The sequence below is a fragment of the Varroa jacobsoni genome, unplaced genomic scaffold (assembly GCF_002532875.2).
Source record: "Varroa jacobsoni isolate VJ856 unplaced genomic scaffold, vjacob_1.0 contig00558, whole genome shotgun sequence".
NCBI classification, from domain to species: Eukaryota; Metazoa; Arthropoda; class Arachnida; order Mesostigmata; family Varroidae; genus Varroa; species Varroa jacobsoni.
The window spans coordinates 19,852-40,172 of record NW_019214487.1 but is presented as its reverse complement, the minus strand read 5'-3'; the positions used below and the strand labels follow the sequence as shown (position 1 = coordinate 40,172).

General features: G+C 38.0%; 1 protein-coding gene across 1 annotated transcript in view; it reads left to right on the top strand.

The window, feature by feature from the left end:
- Positions 1–20,321, top strand: part of LOC111271360 (GRAM domain-containing protein 4) — an 81,070-nt gene that overhangs the window by 59,969 nt on the left and 780 nt on the right. Inside the window, exons 4-9 of the mRNA XM_086972890.1 lie at positions 5,304–5,632; positions 5,957–6,081; positions 8,007–8,032; positions 10,285–10,583; positions 12,439–12,703; positions 19,949–20,225. Of these exons, the coding sequence (XP_086829016.1) occupies positions 5,304–5,632; positions 5,957–6,081; positions 8,007–8,032; positions 10,285–10,583; positions 12,439–12,703; positions 19,949–20,225 (1,321 nt within the window). The remainder of the gene's footprint in view (positions 1–5,303; positions 5,633–5,956; positions 6,082–8,006; positions 8,033–10,284; positions 10,584–12,438; positions 12,704–19,948; positions 20,226–20,321) is intronic.

Here is a 20,321-nt window from a genome sequence, read left to right as displayed (position 1 = left end):
TTCAGACGGAGTTTGGCAATTTTTCCTGTCATATCCTGTCATAATCCTGTGGAGGTCTATGTTGGTGGCTTCGGTGGTGCGCACGTGCGACCTTTCCAGTGTGCATTGTTGGATCTTTTTACTTTAATTATCGAAGTCCCGTATGTAAGGGGCTAATTATTACTATCTGAGAATTGACGGTCGGTAGATTTTAACGCAGTAAACTCTCGGTATTGCGGTTTTATTATGCCCTATTTTTAAAGTATCTGTTTCTTTATTTGCTTCGTTTTTATGATTCCTCAGATATGACCGTCCAGAATAATACCTGTAGGACTGGACGAAGTTATTCTTTACGATTTTACTTTTAGCTATTTTGAGCCCGAAAACGTCGTCAAAAAGCAAAGTGACAACAGGGGTTCTTTTTATTACAACTAGTGAACAAATGAAAGAAAGTTTTCTTTCCACTTACATGGCAAACATGTTCTTTGTCAAGTAATGATCCCGTTGCTCAAGTTGAGTGAAATCAACAAGTTCAGTACATTATTGTTGTGACATGTTGGTTAGCAGGTATTAATAAAGCAGAACTTGGCTTGGTGATATTATCGCATTAGATATTTAAAGTTTTAAATATCTAATGCGATAATAGTAAGTGATAAATAAGTTAAAATAGATTTGTATTGGGGGGATTGTTTTGCATTAAACTAACCAAATTGTTTATTTATTGTCAAGTATTTATTTCAACGGCAAAATATGTCATGCACATTTTCAGAGTAGATATATTAAATATTAGACTTTACTGTTTCGTAATATCACATTAATACACACAAACATCTCGAAATTGCCAATTAACATACAGTTATTAAACAAACGTTCAGCGTCAAAGGCAGCATAGTTAAAGGTGCAGCTAATTACGTAGAATTTATCAAATACCAGTTATTGCTAAACAACCTTGTCGAGTAGATTTAACAGTCTTTATGCCGAGTGATACTGTATATATATATTTACACAGAATACCGACAGTACAGATCACTCGATATTCTCTTTATGAATAAAATAAATAAATAAGCTTTTTTCCTTTTACATTGCCGCTATGTTCCTAAATCTAAATGTTCTTTTTATAAATCAAATATGCATATTCATTTTTAAGCTATTTGGGGTTCGACAGACTATGTTATGGTAGAAATTTGTCTGATTCCATTGTTTCCTAACATCTGTTACGTGTCGACTCTGTCCTATCCCCGTGGCGTATCAGCAACTAATAAGCTCTATTTTCTGGAGGTGGCTTAGTCAATACGAAATATTACTTATTTTGCTCAAACGAACTTGCCATTTTCAGGCGCTACTCAGGTATAACCTTGAATAGAACCATTCCACTATGGCAGCAAAGCCGTTGCATTCGGCGGAAACCACTCGGCGGCGACAAGAGAGAGCATAAATAATTGTTGGCTTTTCACTTGTTTCCATTCCCATGTCGGTGTTGCCTTAGCTGAGTCACAAATCACTCACTCTGTAATGCGATCCTGCGCAAAACCAAGGCATATTATGGAATAGTGTAGTTGTGTTCAGGCTACGTTGTAATTGAAGCTGTTGTGAAGCGCAACGCTAGATTGTTAACAATATGAAAGTTGCACCCGAAGTTTTAATTACCGATCTACGACCAACCGTTTTAAGAAACAACCGCTGCCACAAAGATGACCCCGGCAGGGTATGAGCATGATTATATACAAAATTTTGCTGGCCACAGATAGCTGTCACACTTAAAAGCAGGCATATGGAAAGAAATTTACACTACTGTGCCGTTTAGATTCGATTACGGAGATTCGTCGGACGTACTAATCAAGCGCCTGTTTGTGATCTTTAGTGAGCCCGCCTGCCGAGCATCGACAGAGTCCTATACTGTCCATACGCTAGCCATTGCTATGCAGTGCAATATTCATCTGCATACTTATCAAGCGCGTAAGTAAACACGCTGCATACTTTATGTAAATATAACGTCTACTGTATTAGCCAATGTAAGCGAGTTATAAGCTGAAATTTCGTTTACTTTAGATTTTCACAAATGTCAAGTACTTACAAGTGTCGTTGGAGTACGTGGTACGGTGAAATGGAAATAGAAGTATGTGTACCAAAGTTTTCTATTCTTGCACTTATAAAAGCACCACTGCATCTGCGAGGGCACGATTTTTATAGCTCTATATATATATATATATATATATATACGTTATATATTACGTTTCTATTCGAACGAGATACAAACAGGCAAATAGATTTTATTAAGAAAATTTTTCGTTTATGAATTCATTCCAACCCGTACCGAAAAGCAATATCAGTTACGACTGACATCAGCTCAATTAATGCTTGCTAACTGGTAATATATGTTTACATACTTTATATGTGGATGTAACGATTAACTTCCTAAACGAAAAACAAGAAAACAAGAAAATATAATTTTCAGAGACATTTGAATAGAAAGTTATTTTCTGTTACTTAAATTAGCGGTGTGGCTATGTTAATGAAATAGCCAAGTGACGATGGATTTATCAAAAATTGCTAGAACGTCGTTCTAGCAATTTTTGTGGCAAGGATTTAGTGAAGAGAAATACACTATAATCATGCGAAACAAATATTACATTGTGGCAGACATTTATCTGTGTTCGACGATTTTGGATTAGTGCCGGATGATCTTGCATTCCTAAAGTACAACCCTTGCACTTTGAAGTTATATACTATTTAGTGCAAACATGTTTCACGTATAGAGACAACGTAACAGGAGCCATTTATTTACGTATACACATAATTCATCACCCTTACTGCTCTACGAACGTTTGTTTGCTTACTACGAGTGTTTTCCACGAACACGCTCATATAGTGAATGAAGAAATTGTCAGCTAGGTGAAGTCACATGCTTACAATAAGATCTAGGCAGCACTCCATGGTGGCCACTTCTTTTATCAAAACAGGTCTGATCTCTTGGAGTAATCTGTTTCACCGATACTTCTAATAATTTTCTAACCATTTATTAAGCTTCCCGAATTATAATATTGTCTGCTTACTATGAGGGCAACAGGTAAAGAAAAAAAATTGCCAGTAAGACGGGTTGTCTGTAGTAAGTCTGTCTACCGTTATACAGACTTCTTAGTTGTCTTACCATTGTTGTCCTTCGACAGGGAATTGAAGAATCAAACCTTCAAGGTCAGTAGCAAAACTCAGCATAGTCCGGGTTTTGCGCAAGTTAGCTTGAGTGGAAAAATTCGAAGAACTGAAATACATTGAAATAAAGAGTTCAGTGTAGGTAACAGTATGTTCTGAGGAAGGCTAATGAACCGTAACAATGCTAAATGCAATTGAAGAACTAACATAAAATTGCAAGAAAGCAATTTTAGTAAATGGTTGTTTATATAATGATGTAGGGATATACGCATATATATGCACCCGAAAGTATTGCGAGACTAAAAAGACCGACGTGTAATACTTTTCAATCTGAAGAATGAAATTCAATTACTGAAAAACGACGGCCGTAACCTAAGTTCTAGCTGAATCGACGTGAGTTCAGAATTTTTTATTTTTAGAGTAAATCTAACTAGCCGCAGTATTCGATAATTCGTTTTAGATATAAATATATTCTCCTACTTTAAGCACGACTTAAACAACTTAGATTTTAAAACGTGTTAAAGAAGAAGATGGGACGTGACGAAGGGAATTCAATCTTATTCATTTATGCAATTTGCGCAATATATAAAACTAGTGACTCATACAAAAAAAGCAGCCAAAGAAATTATTTTCTTTTGGCGCATCCAAAGGATTCCTTTTTATCATCCTTTTCTATCCATGCACGGGACCGGCTTTTCTTCGACTGGCTGTTCTTCGACTGGCACACTTACCTATAAATTGACCCTGCGCACTACAGCACACACCAAGTAGGCAGACTCTGCTGACAGCTCGACCTTAGATACACTCCGATTCACCCGGTAGTCGCGTGCAAGGATCGCGAGAACCGTAAATCAGGCGGCAACGGTACGGCTACGTATGATTCTTTGATGCACTCCAGCAACGCCTGGAACTGAAATAGAGATACGGCACACTCCATTAGAGACTGCTTCTTCCGAGTGGAAGTGAACAGCCTTCAAACTCACGCATATACTCCTGTCTAAGGTGGGGCCGTTTGTGAAAACCGCTAGAAGGGGGCAACATTGAGCTTATCCCTGTATCGCCTTGCTGCCCACAGTGGATTCGAACCGGGACTGAGCTAGACCTAAAAGAAAAATCCATAAACAACTCCAAACATATTTTTATACGATCAGTAATAGACACCGTATGCTGTCTCTAAAACTCTATTCGATCGTTCATACCTCCAACACTAAAAGAAAAAAGTTTGAAAAACAGAAGAAAAAGCAGTTTTGGCGCCTTTCACATTCGCTGTCAAAGGCTCCACAAAAGACTGTAGCCTTGCAGCTTGGTCGACCACTTAGCACATTCTCCTGAGAAGTCGCTTTCGCTCATTTCCTGTTGCAATGATGACGCACTAGTCACAGAATGAATGTATACTCAATCCTATGCATTTCGTCCTTATGTAGCAACAGCAAGAGGGAATACATACTAATGTATATATTCTCCTTTTTCACTGTGGTCATATTCTTCATAGATGTACTTAACATGACCTTCAGAGGTTCTTTTTTGACATCTTGCTACAAGGCATCTTCTACTATTATATCAAACGCGACAGCTCATATGAATCAGCACCATAACCATGCTTGAATGAAAGAAAAGCAACAATGTACCATATTTGTACTTCTAAGTTATCAATAATATTTAAATAATATTGAGATGCCTTTTGTGAACGGAAGCAGCTCCTAGTTTATTTGGTACTCGCTTAACTCCTGAAATTTACATGTGCGTTTCCAATACATGTAGACATTCTAGAGATAGGTAGACTATACCTAATAGTGCTTATATTGCTTCACAGGGCTGTTATAAGCGTTGCTGACAAACGCTAATTGTTGTGGTCCATGTGCGATGCCCCTCTGTTGATCCTTTTTATTTTTAGGCAATACAGTCTTAGACTATAAACTGCTACCCTGAATTCCTTTAGACAACGTCTCATAATGTATATCGTTCGTTTATGTAAATTCTAATATTATCTGACTATATAATTATTAAGAAGGAAACCAATTATAAAATTAAATGCTCTGTTTATATTAAATTATCGCTCTTTGTGATCATATAACCGGGCTACGTAACAGAAAATAGTGTTTAGAATATTATCATTTTTCAAAAATAAAGCTTATATCTTATTTATAATAGTGAGGTGCTTTGATTGATTTCAGAGTTAAGCATTCGCAAACTCGGCAATGAAGATAGTCTGTTGCGCACGTCGCTTCGACGTCGCCGAGACTCAAATTCGATATCTTCAGTGGCGTCTTTGGCAGTACCAAAAATCACTGTTAGTGATCATTCGAAGAAGCGATCGTCCATGTCATCATTTACTGCTTCGGTACCATCTTCCAAAGCACCCATCATGTTATCCTCTAGCTTTAGCTTTACAGAGACGGGTATTGGAATGAAAACAGCAGACAAGACAGGCAATCATTTGAAAGATATTACAGCCGCTAATGTCAGCAGCGCGGACCCGCATAGCGGCGAGCAAGTGAAATTAGTGAGTGCTTAGGCGAAAAAAATTCCAACACCTTTAGAAATAGATTGAGATGCCGAACTTCAGCGTTTCTACATTATATATTCTGCTTTAGTAGCGATCAGCAGCACCTGGCACAAATATCGCTAAGTTGTCATCTTACGACAAGCGAAAATAACAGGAACCTTTGCTAAAAGAACGTATGTAATAAATATGTAATGCATATGATACAGTTATTTAGGTAACGCTAGCAGTTACCACGCTAGCAGTTACGCTAGCAGCGGTTTGATAGCACTTGACTAGAGTAATTTATTAATGATACTTCGATGATCTGGTTTTCGATTTTAGCTTTGGAAGTTAAGTAAACTGGCTAAAAGATGGTACTGCCAGTTGAAAGAAGATTTTTCGGAGATGCGACCCTTCGAGATCGAAGATAAGCCATTATTCGAAGTCGACGAATTTTCTATAAAAAAGTAAGTTCTCGAACGGAATTGTTTGTGAATAAGCTACAGGAGAGGTCGCAAAATTATAATTGGTTAACTAAAGTCGTGAATTACCTGTTTTGAACAACCTATTTCTGAGACCGTGAATCATAGCTGTAAGAGACAATTTGCCCTGAAAAGTCTTCGAGAGACAAGAAAGTCGACAAAACTTCGATACAATGAAGTGGTTTTGGTTCAGCGCATGCAAATTTCGAAACATTTATCCAGGTAATAACTTACGAATCATATTCAGCTTTATGTGGAATTTGAGATTCACAAATCTATTTTAAAATGTAGCATAGACAATGATAGGCTTATTGTTTAAATCGGAATGTCGCCTAAAAATGTTAAAGTCAGTAGTTTTATCTGTCTAGATGGGGTTGTCAAAGAACTATTTACAGTTTCTAAGCCCAGACTAAGCCTAATATCTGTTTCCATTTCAAGCAATACGAAATATATGCGACTTTCACAGATTTTTTTTTGCTATTTATCTATTAACACCATAATTCCATTACTGTAGGACTTCTGTATTTTTAGAATGAAAAATAGGGTAATTTTTGCGTGTTCACAAGAATACATGATCACATACGACAAGAATGTGCGAAAAAGTGTAATATAGAATTTATGACAAAACGCAAACTGACGCAAGAAGATGATGCTATGTGTTTGGTGGGATCAGAAGAGATTCGATAAGTTGCTGCCGCCTGGCAAAACGATTGTAACAACTATTTTAGGTACAATAAGCCATTGAAAAAGTCGACTGGAGCTAGTAAAGGGAAGCAGTGCCGCTTTCCATCGAGATAATACCAGACCACACACACATCTTTAGCAATGCAGAGAAAATTATGAGAACTTGAATCGAAGGGCCATAAACAAGCTTAGAGTTGAAGCAAAACTAAAAGCCGAGTAGTTTTACCGAATATCCGTAACTGTATGCGTAAAATATACAAATTATAAGCGTGGGTTAACTGACCTACAATTACAATGTTATGGAAAGTTATTTACTGTCACAGGTGATAATTAGCTGGTGAGTTACGGAGAGTTGCTTGTTATTTTGTAAATGATATTTGTGTTTGATGATGAAGGCAAAAGAAGGCATGGTTCAGCATTGTGATCTACGGGTTATATTTTATTGTATAGCGAGTAAAGCTGATTTTATCAATTTATAATGCTCATCTAAAATCTTGTGTGGGATTATCGCAGGCCGACAAAACTCCATTTTCATAGGCTCTTTGTAAGTGGGGCTCGACTGCTCTGCTAAAAAAATTCAATAATAAGAAATAAAAGAAATGCAGTAAATGTTAATACTTTTGACGGAAGTAGATTCATAAAGAAATGGTTGGTCGACAAGAAGGGATCGACGATTATTGGGTCACTCAACAAACAACGTTTAAAACAATTCTTTGGTAATTTTAGCTCTTTGAACGTAATTATTAATAGTTTAGGTAGCTTCAGTTAGGATACAAATTAAATCCAGCACCTTTAATCCCTCAGACAAGATAATTACGTGTAGATAGCTCTTATCATTGTGCTTAATCTAATCGAAATATGTAGTCATAATACCGTACATATGGTATACTATCTTCACTTTAAATCAGATATTTTTTTAAATTAAACTAAATATTTTGCAAATCAAGCTGGATACTTTTCAAGCCAAAATAAATGAGCGGTCATTGCGTTGCGGATCTGGTCTGAACCTAGAGAATATCTTTCTCCAATTGGAGATCATAAGCAATTATAATTTTCGATCAAAAATGCTTGCAAGCAACCTTTGGCCACATCGCTCTATCACAAATAGTATTTATGGTGCTTCAAACAAAAAAGTTATGCCTTGTATACTCTGTTGTCCTAAACCGTGTCCTTTCCGACAATACGCTGCACCAACTAACCACTATATCTGTTTACTTCGTTCACAGTACAACGGATGCACTCAACCGCTTCGGTAAGTAATAGCTTCAGATGATATCTTACCGTATGTGTTTTCCTATCTGCACACGCACTAAAACTCAAACATGTTGCCGTTAAAAATCACCATAGTGCAATTCGATTGATATGCACCAATTTTGTACAATTGTAAATTAGCTTATTTGCTAATATGACACGTTTCAATACCGTAACGATGATATACCGTCTCCAATTCAAGACTGATATAGGACTCATACTTTGGTCGCGGATTTCCAGTCGAATAGGTCTTAATCTCATGTCACTTTGCAGCACGTTTAGTGACTCCTCCCTAGATGAGTCTGCGATTCCCGAAACAGATAGGCAAAGCGTGTCGGCGAAGCTTTGAACGACTGTTAAATTTCGTTGCGATACTCCGCCCACACTACTAGAGCTTTTATTGAAATTATCAGCCCCTTATTGAGGCGACTGTTTCTGATAATTTTACCTGATTATATGCTGTCCAGTCTTTTCCTATTTTTCTTTATTCCGGTTCAAAATTATATCTTTGGTTTTAGGAATGACGAGTAAAAGTATTGTCAAATTCTTAGGACTTGGAATCCAGATCTGGCAATATGCCTTGAATAACCGATTTCAATTATGGCTTATACGATTCTCCACCTATATAGCCGACATTTAGAAACCTGCTGGCACGTATGCTCTTTTTTATATAAAGCAAAAGGGTATAGCACATAATAGCTGCAATTGTTCATCACTGTACTGTAGTAAATACATGTATATATGCAGGTCCGCCCACTAAAAGGCCCTGGAACGAATAATTTAGTGTCCTTTGTGACCTTGGATAGCGCATGCCTCTCTATTGTACCGAGCCAGTGATCGTCAAGGTCTATCTATGGGAACGTGACTCGCTACTGGGCTTCGCCCAGAGCCATGACCCGAAAATATCGCGTCGCAAACTATAGGCCACTACCATTCCAACTACCAAGCACTCCTTGAATACCAAATATGTCAACAAAATAATAGCAGTTAAAGTAGTAAGGGATCTGACTTAATTTATAGTAGCTGATCTTGTTTCAACCGATTACACTGTCTAGACATTTATTCGTGTTTTAGAAATTTTTCTCTTAGTAAATGAATATACTAGAATTGGCCAGACTGGCCAAAAGTCTTTCGGTACACGTTGACGTTCTGGGTAAACGGGGAGAGAAACACAGCCAATTCGTTGACACCGTAACACTTCTTTAGTTGAATCAGCTGCGAATTAGAACGCCTAGAGTCCACATTTTTCAACAGAACCGTCGCGACTCCCAAGCGACGATTCTTTAGAAGAGATAGGGCAAAACAGGCGACAGGCTTTAATTCCGCTATTTCTACTTGACACTCTAAATTTAAACACACCTGTCAAATAGGAGATGGATGTATTCTATTTATCGTTGGCATTATTATTGCTCTGCATAATAATCCACCTGTATAATAATCTGTATAATCTGTATAATAATCGGAGTACAATATCGAATTCCCTATTTTTTAATGTTGCCGCTTGGATTAGTCCTTTTGTTTGTGATACAACCATAGGATATAGAGTAAACGAAATTATGATGCATTTAAAGACCATTTAGTGTTCTTTTCTTAAAAACTTTTCTTATTATTATTAACAAAGTATTAATAAGATCGCAATAACAAACTAAGATCGGGCTCAGCCCTACGAAATATGCAAATGCTTGTTCTAAATAGCCTTATTTTTGACCCATCGGTAACTTGTATGCAACGCTACCGTATACAAACTGCACACAGTACTTTGCCATGGCTAAATGATAAACCCAGGTAAGGAATATACATATGGATTAAAGTTTGTCCAAGGACCGCCATGAACTTATAAGTATCATGCAATATGCGCAATTCAGATATTTAAATAAGATGATGGTTAATATATAACATTAATAGATCGATGCACTAATATAGGTTAAATGAATAAACTATTACACTTTATTGAAAAATGTCTTGAAAAATGACTGATGAAATAAATTTCTCGCCTATTGCGATAAATATAGGCGAATATTATTACCTTGCGCTATTACATGGTACTTATCCTTTCGCTTCTAGTTTATAAAGTCTGTATATTAGGTTCAAGTTGCGTCAAGTGATTGGTAAGTGCGGCTGGCGGTTCATGTTTATTTTTCGTAAAGTGTACTTTTAAATCAGGGTATTATAATTTCTTTCAAGCTAACAGGAAGCTTCATGGAGTAGTGTAATAATCTCTTTAGAACTTATATCCTATCGCTGCTATTTCAGATGATCTGTTTGCTGCTCTGGTTGACGGTCCTCTGCGTGATTCATATAATGAGGCACTTCGTGTCACACAGTGGACGTACCCTTTACAGACACTTCTTACCCTCATAGTGCTTTTACATTCCCTTTGGATGGATTACCTTGTCGCATTAGTTTTGGTCTCTCTGTGCGTATCTTTGATTCGCAACTACATGATCGCTCAGGGCTGGATAATTGAGAAGGACCGTATGGATGTCGATACTCGCCGAAGAACCAACGCCGTTCGAGTGACCAAGCTGTTCCAACTAAATCTCCGTGTAGTGGTATGTTGGAACTGTAAAAATATGCCTATGGAAAGAAACTGAAAAAGGTACATTGTACTTTTGCAACCATCACTCTTTTTTTCTACATAAACCATTGTAAAAGAGTTTCAGTAATAAATTTCGCTTAGGTACATTGAATACATTTGGTTGCTTTATGCAAGCTCGTGAAGGGAAATGAAGGTATCCGGTGTTTTAATCTTCGTCTGTTCTGTGTGCACTTAAATTTATTTTCATCATCCCAGCTCGCCAGGTCTTGTTTCATGCATACTAGAGCGGTTCGTGCAAACAATACATTTTTAAGCAAATTACATACAATTAATTTGCGACACTATTTTCAAGGATAATATGAAGCAAATCATGGAATATTTTAATCGAAACGCCCACCGTAACTATTGCTATTTCAAAATTTCATATAATATGTAGTCACGAAAGCTTCATTTGCGATTTGATTTCCTAATTAAATTCGTTTGTAAAGTTATTAACAACTTCGCTAGCAAATGTCTACGACTGTTCTAAATGCTCGTACGTCTATTTTAAAAAATACTATAAAGTTATAGTAGAGAGCTGACATATATCTAATTTACTTTTGAAGGTCGATATTAATCAGTATTCTCACAAGTAGAGTAAATACATAACGACGCATACAAGGAGTGTAGTTCACTTTATTACCTAATGTTCCACGCCCACACTCCGTATAAACCCATCATTTACCAACTGGATTCGATTCAGTTGTTCCAGCGGACCTAATAGTCAGATCATTCCTGCGATACTTAAAACATGATCAGATGATTATAAGTTAAAGTCACATATGCGTATATATATGCATCTTCACGTGTGGTACAAAGGTCAGAGCAAGGGTTTTTATAGATATTGCTTAATTTTTGATTAAGGTGTATCTTTCATGCAGTACATGTAAATATGGATATAGATATAGAAACCTAAGGCAAGTGTTATGATGATACCAGATACACGTTGATTTAATCCCGGGAACAATGTTTCCTTTAAGAGTGTACCGATGCTCATCCTATGGGAACCATAATAACTATATCGTTTTGTCCATTGAAACATACTGTTATCGTTGGCTATATGTAAGGTTTGTCGTTTTTGAAGCGTATTAAGAGGTTCGGATAGTTTGAACTCGTAACGGTAATAGGGGAAATATTTCGTACTTTATAGAAAACGGAATCTATCTGAACTAACTGATATCCGAACTAAGAATAGAAAGTAAAATTTGTCTCAAGCATATAATACTTTGCTTTCGCGAAAATATCAGGTATACGTTTATGGTCGTCCTTCAAACACCAGATAGGTTTCCTTCCTCTCAAGTATTTATTTACATACCCAAAACAGTTTAGCGTTTAAAATTACTCTGAGTTTTCTTCCGCCTTCCATAGCTTCTGTACAACTGATTTGGGTCGAATTCCATTATGACTTTCAATTAAAGGACATACGCTATCAATTTGTTTTTTAAAGGTTGCATTTTAGTACGTGCGTATTAACAAAACTATGCATAGAATTCACAAAGCTGTCGCACGTGTCCCTAATCCTAAATCAGTTCGAAAGCAAAAATTTATTTTATTTTCTCTTATATATATATATGTATGTATATATATGTATATACGAATTCTCAGTGAAAAAAATCTGATACCTCACCTTCATACATCAAACACCTAGGCGAATATCCCAACTTGGACTTAGATTGCTTATTGCGGGTCAGTTATCTTTAACAATTATATTCACGAACAATAGAATTCTAGATTTAACTGATTTACCTAGAAACAAAGTTATAATGCCTGTGACAAATTTGTTTTCAAGACAAATTCTTTACGATGTGTTTTTTGTGTGTCACTTATAGAAAGTGTTCCAGCTCTTGACGGATGGAATGGATAAAGGGTTGGCCTTGTGGACCTGGAAAAGGCCTGAAATAACCGGGATCTTGTTTGGGACACTAGCTGGTGGTGCCCTCTTATCGGTTCTTGCCCCGGCAGGCCTCCTCATTAAATTCGTTGGGACCGGGCTTCTGGCGAAGTTATTTTTGTTCGACTATATCTTTTTCCGATTTCCTCGAGTGCGTGCGAAATATGACCTACTCTACAATTGGTTTAAGGAGTTGCCTACCAGTAAGTACCTTCCCTAATATAGTTGCAAACCAGCCCGAAAAAATTGTTATAAGAATTGACGTGGGCAGTTGCTGAATCGACGTTTTAAATTTATCTCAGGAGTAGTAAGGTACAAAATAAAAAAAACTAGCTGTACTCAGTATCACCCTAAAAGCAATATTGTGGATTCTAATGTTTAACTAAAGGAATAATAAACATTTATTTACGAAAAATTTCTCATGTCTAATTATGAAATCCGGAAACTCAATTTCTAAGGCACTGTACTGTACATGACCAAGCCTAGAAGAGTTTAACTGGACGAAAGATTTAATTATAAACCTAATTAAATACTAACATAGCATGCGCTTACTGTAATTGATTGCAAATAGTTAATACGCAGGCATATTTTTTATTAGACTTATCTTTTTATATTCTAGGATTTATGTTCTTACCGAATAATCTAATAGCAACTATTAGGTAAATCTTCACGTGTATTTCAAGATAATTATATACTGTTATGGTGCTATAGTTAGCGTATGCAGTTGACCAAGTATTAAAAGTAAGGCTGTAGATTTAATTTGTAATGTAACCTTAAACGCTTTATGGGTGTTCAGAGTGAATATGGGATGTATGTTTGTAGGAAAAATGTCGTTCAAAGGACTAAGATCAGAAATAATACTGCCTCATATTAGTTACATAGGTAATTTATTAACCATACAGCATAACACAATATTCATCTGAATCGTAATATACTGGAGACACCGGACAAAGTTTTTGGGTATTCACATATTTATGAAAAATCAGAAACACCGAACTGCGAATATTTACACTAATATGTACACGCGCGTAGTCACCTTGATATACTGCATGCCGAGAAATCTGCATCGTTAGCATCTGAATTAGCAAAGCATGATTTTGCTGACAGGAAATGTAGTCCTGCCGGCCAACACTTCACACCTTACGCGGTTCTTATATATATCTGCAACCATACGATTCGATTTTTTCTTTTTCTCAAGACTATTTTGTTTTTTAGGTCGCCTTTTACGAATTCTCTGTAGCTGGCTTTGGTTTCCATTATAATCGATGAAAACTTTATTCTTATCGAGTTTCAGCTTTTGGTGCGCCGGCAGCATATTAATATATTGTTCAAAAATACGATCACGATCATAACGCAACATTTTGATTTGAGCCACCTTTTCTAAGCGAGAGAGCGAGCGCTCCTTAACACCCCTGCAGTGCGCATCAAATGCCTCCTGCAGGGTCATATGATCTTGGGTGTCAGCGCTTTTCAATAGTATTTCCCAAGCGATTCCCCGTTCTTCCGAACGAGACCGTTGAGAAATATTTTTTTGCGCCTCTCTGCTGTTATCATAACAATTGTAGCTTGAATTTTGAGCATGCAGATTGCAGAATGCCTGATCTGGCCCTATTCCTTTGTCGCTTGTATTTGGCATCGAGTCTTCCGAGGAACCCTCGTTGCTGTTTTCTTCTAAGGAGCAGCCTCTTGGTCTTCGTAGATCGTTAAATATATGTGCTTTTTGTCCTGCCCGAAACTCGGCAAAAAGCGGTACCGCTTGGCCGTAGGAGGCCATCTCCCACAAAACGCCAATTGGTTCTACTCGAAATAGGGTTTGACTATGCGAATTTTTAAAAAGTGGTCCTCTAACTTCCTGCACCACCCTTCTCTTTGAGTGTATATACTTGTGCGAATTGCTATTAAGGTCATTACAGCTGCGACTTGTTTTTAATACTTCAATAGCCGCCGATCTTTTGAAGTGAGACGGAGGGCAATGCAATGATTGTGTCCCTTCTGAAAGGATACACTCACCACCGTCAGAAGTAGTTCGAGTTCGCGTAGCTCCTGGTGATATCGATAAGAGGTTTCGCAACGGCCCGGACTCTTTCTTTATTTCTACCTGTTTGACCGGCTTGATAGGCTTCAAGTCGGCGGAGCCCTCAAAGCTTACACTGCTTAACGCCTTAATGATTTCATTGATAACTGCTGTTTTTGACTGAACCATTTCTGGCGCTTCTCTACAAAAGCTGGAGCTAATTGAAGAAACACTATCACTCCTCACTGTTAGGCTATTGAGTGAATCACTGTCGTCGTTGTCGGCTTCGATGTCTGGCCGGGCTGGTTTTATTGGCTTGCCATTACCGTCGAAACATAAGTTGCATTGATTCGGTACTATAATTTTCTGTCGAATATTTTTTTCCAAAGACTCTCCTTGGTCTGTCTCGTACGAGAAAAAAACGTTACCGTTACCATCAAACTTTGTTGTAGAAACATTTAATGTAGTTAAGACAATTTCGTCATTAGAATAAAGTTTAAGATCACTTAAACGATCAAGTTCTTTTAGATCCAGTTTATTATCATGTGCTGCAGATTCAACCTCGGTACTGATGTCATTCATACTACTAGATCTTCCGGGTACTGGTCGCTGCTCGACCACTCGTTTTCCTTTAGCGGTGCCCAAAGGTTGTATTTTTTGTTGATAACTAATATTTTTGCTAAAAAGTCTTGATGGTAATGATCGCACACGTGCACGTCCCCATAGAAGAGCACTGTCATCACGAGTAATTTTCTCGACACGATTCGGAGGTACAACACGCGCCCTTAGCGTTCCACTGAGGATATCCCCAATTTGGTAAATAGGTCGTTTATGCTTCTCCAGACTAAAACGCTGGTCCATACTTTCCCAATGAATTATATCGTTAACAGTGGGTGTCCAAGTCTTATTGTGTGATAAATCTGTATCAGCAGTTTCGTCCGCTGCGCTCAGCTCCATAGCATTAAGTAGAAGTCCAATAGTCACATCTCACAAAAGCACTGATGTCCTTCGCTCGATGCAAGCAAGTGGCTATGCCAACCGTCGCCTTATTTCCGATGTAGAATAATAACGGTATATCTCACACTTGTGCGATCGAAAAGCAGTTCCCGACTGTGGCAGAGTTTCGTCTATTGTTGTAAACACGGACTCAAAAGCGGCACAAGCGGTCAGACTAGCTGCGCTTTTCTGACGGAGTCTGTACCGTTATAACCCGGACTGGATGTGCGTATGTCTCTCTATGTCACCTTCTGTCCCTTCGGCGCCCTGGTCACAAGCTGCAGTGTGATATTTTTATCACAGACTGGGTGAAATTGAGGGTCGCGCTCATAGTAAGCGGCTTTCAGTGAGCAAACTTCCAGCAGCTGTGCACATTAATAAAAACAGCTGACGAAGCAGGTGACAACATTGGAGCCATTGTTCTTGTCGTTCGTGACAGGATGTCTCACTATCGCCTTGAACTGAAGATTTTTTTGAGAGAAATTTTCGTTTTTAAGGTTGATTCTTACAAATGGCTTCTCCGCCTGTGAGCAGCGACTAGTAACTAGAAACATTCGCACATAAAAAAAAGAAGGTTATTTTTATTGCGTGGTTTATGACTAAAGGGAAACTGAACAAAAAGTCTAGAAAGCATTTTTTTCGTAAATATTTGGACAGGCGAGTAAGTACACTTGAGAAAATTTTCGACTATGTAGGCAAATGGTTTCTGCTATGAATTCGATTGCGATAGGAATCATCGTCTATGATGCTCGGATTGCGATACAGTCGGTTACTGCGACTTTTAATTTTTGTATTTTCGCTCCGTTCCCATTTCTATTAAGCTGATATTATGGTGACGATTGCTTAGTGCCTTAAGTATGTTAAGCCTTACCAGCGTGAGCTTGGTTTGAAGCGCTGTGGCTCTACGAAGGTGTAAACATTTACTTTAAATGTGTTTTGTTATCTGCAGTTAATCATGAATCACTACATTTTTATCCCAGGTTTTAGTACCACTTTTTCCTACGCGCATTCACTGGACTTTCACTCCATTTTGTTCGTCTTCGTAATTAATTTGTTTTGAAGGTGCCGCAGTTCATCGTAAACCTGTCTCTCTCGTTTTGGCGAGCTGTGTATAAGCTGATCGCCGCCCTCGTTCGTGTTCCATTCCAATTCGCGTGCAATTTTCTGAAAGCTTCGTTGATTTTTGAAATCGTCTGCAATCACCGTACTCGTCTACTACAACCCCTGTAACCACTACTGCGTTAAGCATGATAACTTTAATGCAGGTTTGTACCCCGCATATGGCTCGCTGTCTTTGTCCCGCTACCGTTGCCAGGCCTCACAGACAGGTCTCCTTTCGAGTTTGTCTTCTGTGCGTCGCTTTCCTTGTTCAATATTTGCGCTACTCGTACAGAGAGTTCATTTTTAGTTGTGCGCCGATATTGCTATCGTCAGTACCACCTCGATCAGCAGAAGTCTATCTGCTGAAAACTGGCGCGCTACTACCGAACTACTTGGTGAGTGTATGGGTAGATACGCCTGTCATCTTTGATGCATGGCCATCGCAGAGCCCTGTAATAGGAAAGGGCCAAGTGTGTGATGGACTCGCCCGCTCTCAAGGGTGAAAGAGAGAATCCCCACGTCAGGATGTAAGAGTTTAAGGTGTGTTGGTCACGCATCAATTTAGGCACTTTTGCGCACTTTTTGAATAATTTTCTGTACGCTGAATAGCTCTAACTGTACACGGTAATCGGTTTGATGTGTCTTTAGGGAATAACAAAAGCAAGGGCCTGGATCCGCATACTAGGGCTTTTGACAAGAAAAGATACATCTATCTAGATTTTAGCTTATTCGAAATCGTACCTGTGTTCTATTTACTGACTATAGGGATTATGCATTAGGTGCGTTTTTTAATTCGTAAAATTATGCTCGACATATATTATAACTAATATGTGATTTCCACATAAAAACAAGTGATTTTTGTCCCAAGTAGAAGAGAAATAAGGTTGCTGGAAATCATGTGCGTATGCGCGCTAGGAGAGAAGCATTTGAATAGCTTCTGCATTTGTTGTTGCGTAACTAATCAAGGGTATGTCAAATGTCTTATTTGTGCGATTTAAAAGAGAAATAATCAGTCTATCAGTATAATATAAATATACTAAAACTGTATTTTTCACTTTTGATGAATGTCTGCGATTATTGAAGCATTTTTCACAATCAGCAGCTTTTGATACTTTCTTGAAAACTTTATCATTAAGATTGTCTGTGGCAAATTGAGCGCAAATTTCTGCTATATTTTACTTTCCCTATTGAAAAGCCGGACTGTCAGTGAAAATTAGTCTAATTTTCACTGACAGTCCGGCTCCAAAATGTACATTTTGAAAAACTTTAAATATTTACCATTCGCATAAGGCTAAAATTTAATTTGCTTCTTCTATTAATCTGGCGGTAGACTTATAGTGTAAAAATAAACCGTGGCGTAGGTTCAAAGCTTACTTCTATTTCGCAACAATAATTACGGTTAAAATAGCATCTCTCTCAATTGTCAACCTGCTTTTTTTCCTTTATTCGTTTGCTAATTGCGAAATGATATCTTACTCAAGTAATTTCCTGCTGCTTTCCTCCCCTACTGTATATATATCTTGCCAATTTTTCACATGAGAATATTGCATGACAATTAGCTACATTCATTATCCCAAATTACGTTTTTGCTACCTTCATCTATCTTTGTCGAATTTAGCATAACTATTAAAAAGCGAAAAAGCACAACCTTTCTATATAGCGCTCTCTATGCCTTTGTTTGTCAGCAGGCTATTTCTTTGGGCTGAATAAAAATTCTCCTCACATTATTCGGTACAATATTAGAAAAGTGCTCTTTGAGTTTGCTCAAATGCACGTGCACTTTGCTATATCAGCGTGAGGCAATAAGTGACAAAACGCCAAAAAAGAACGCCAATAATATTTAAAAAAAAAAGCGTCTGAACATTTAAAAAAGATATATCATTTTTTAGGTCGGGCGCCCAAACCGGAAACAATATAGTAGCTTCAATAAAACAGTTTATTTGTACAAAGGAACAATTCATATTGATGTTGACGCAAATGTTGGCCCTACAGCCAGATCGCCACTGCAGACGAGACACTGTGCCCAAAAAGTGGAGAGACTCGCTCTGAATATGAACTTCAACTGGACTGGAAGTTTTCCGAGGCACAACAAAAAAGGTGATATAGTACAGCGCATAATGGATGATGCACCTCCTAGGATTGTTTCTGACCATTCTGTAAGAATGCTTCCATCAACTAAATTTGTTGCCTCTGGACGAACCGAAGATGGCCCAGTGTATCTCATAGGCGTTTTAGCATATGACATCTTCAGTTAAAGTGCCGCATATGGACGTAAAGGAATCATCATGTCATGACGACTTTATGGTACGGCGCAAACTATAGGTGCCTATCGGATAAGTTTTATTTTATTCAGCTGTTAGTGGCTTTGGCTACATAACCAGAATTAAAAATCTTCTTACGCTTACATGAATTTTACTTAGACAGTACTCGTTTCCAATACAACAGTGCATAAAAACGGTGGGATTGTACTACCATCGAAAGACTGAACTTATCGAAGGAGAGCTCCAGTGAATACTCTGTTCCCCGGACGCATCCATGGCTTACCTGGACCACACATGTGAACTCAAGGCACTAGATTTTTTAAGAGTTTTTTTTAAAAGCAAAGCTTTTAAGTCCAGGCCTCGCCTACTTTGGAGAGAAAATATCCAGCAAGAAACTATACTCACCACTCGATTTAGGTAAATAACTATCGAAAATTGTGTACCTCTATTTTGGCTTATAAGAAATCCCGAAGCCATCGTCAAAGTAACCTGAAGTGCAAAAAATACCAAAAAATTGAATCGTTTATTATATACGATATCAAAGTATCGTGCACATTCAACAAGGTGATGTTATCAGATCTGGAAATGGGCACACCGTACGTGGATGATCCTATACACTGTTAGACTGACGGAGACTAAAAGGTTCCAATTGTGTGCATACCATACCTTATTCGTTACCATACCCACGATAGGGCAGTAAACTACTGGGCCAAATACTGCATGGTCATGCCCTGACGCTGTCTCTTCGCGTTTAGATTCCAAGGTTATTGCAAGGTCACCTAGGCCAGTAGCGAGATTTCTCTATTGTGAGGACACTACAGGTTGATAGGAACGTGGCATGGATCGTCGCGTTTAAGGGTACGACAAAAACGATCTTCGGGTTATCGCTGGTCGGTTAGTCGAAGGTTTATATTTGAATAAATGAAAAACTGTTTAGCGCAGTTTTACCTTTTTAGGCCATCAACTAATAAATCTCTTTTGTATTAACTGTAAAATTGAAGATTCTTTTTATAATATTATATAAGATATACGCCGGCTGTTACACACTATTTAGAAAAGAGATGTCTGTGTTTTAGGCAAAGATTTGGAGCGCCAGCGCAAGTTCCATAAATCATTGAAGATCTCAAAGAGCACAAATGATTTGGCTTTGGCGCGAGCTGCTTTCGATCCTTCCGTTCTACGTAAATTAGAAGAAAAACTAAGCAACCTCTTCGAGCTGGATCGTATTGAAAGCCTCGTTACCGGGTGGGAGCTTGGAAAGCGATGCACATTGATTAATAAAGACAAAGCGCTCACTGGCGCTTTCAAGAGTGGACGCCTATTTCTTACTGAAGGCCATCTTCTTTTTATGAGGTACGTAAATGCTCAACTAGCACAGTTATCACTTATTGCCCTGACGAATAAATGCGCTCAAATCTATTTTCAACAAGTGTTTATTTACTACGCTCT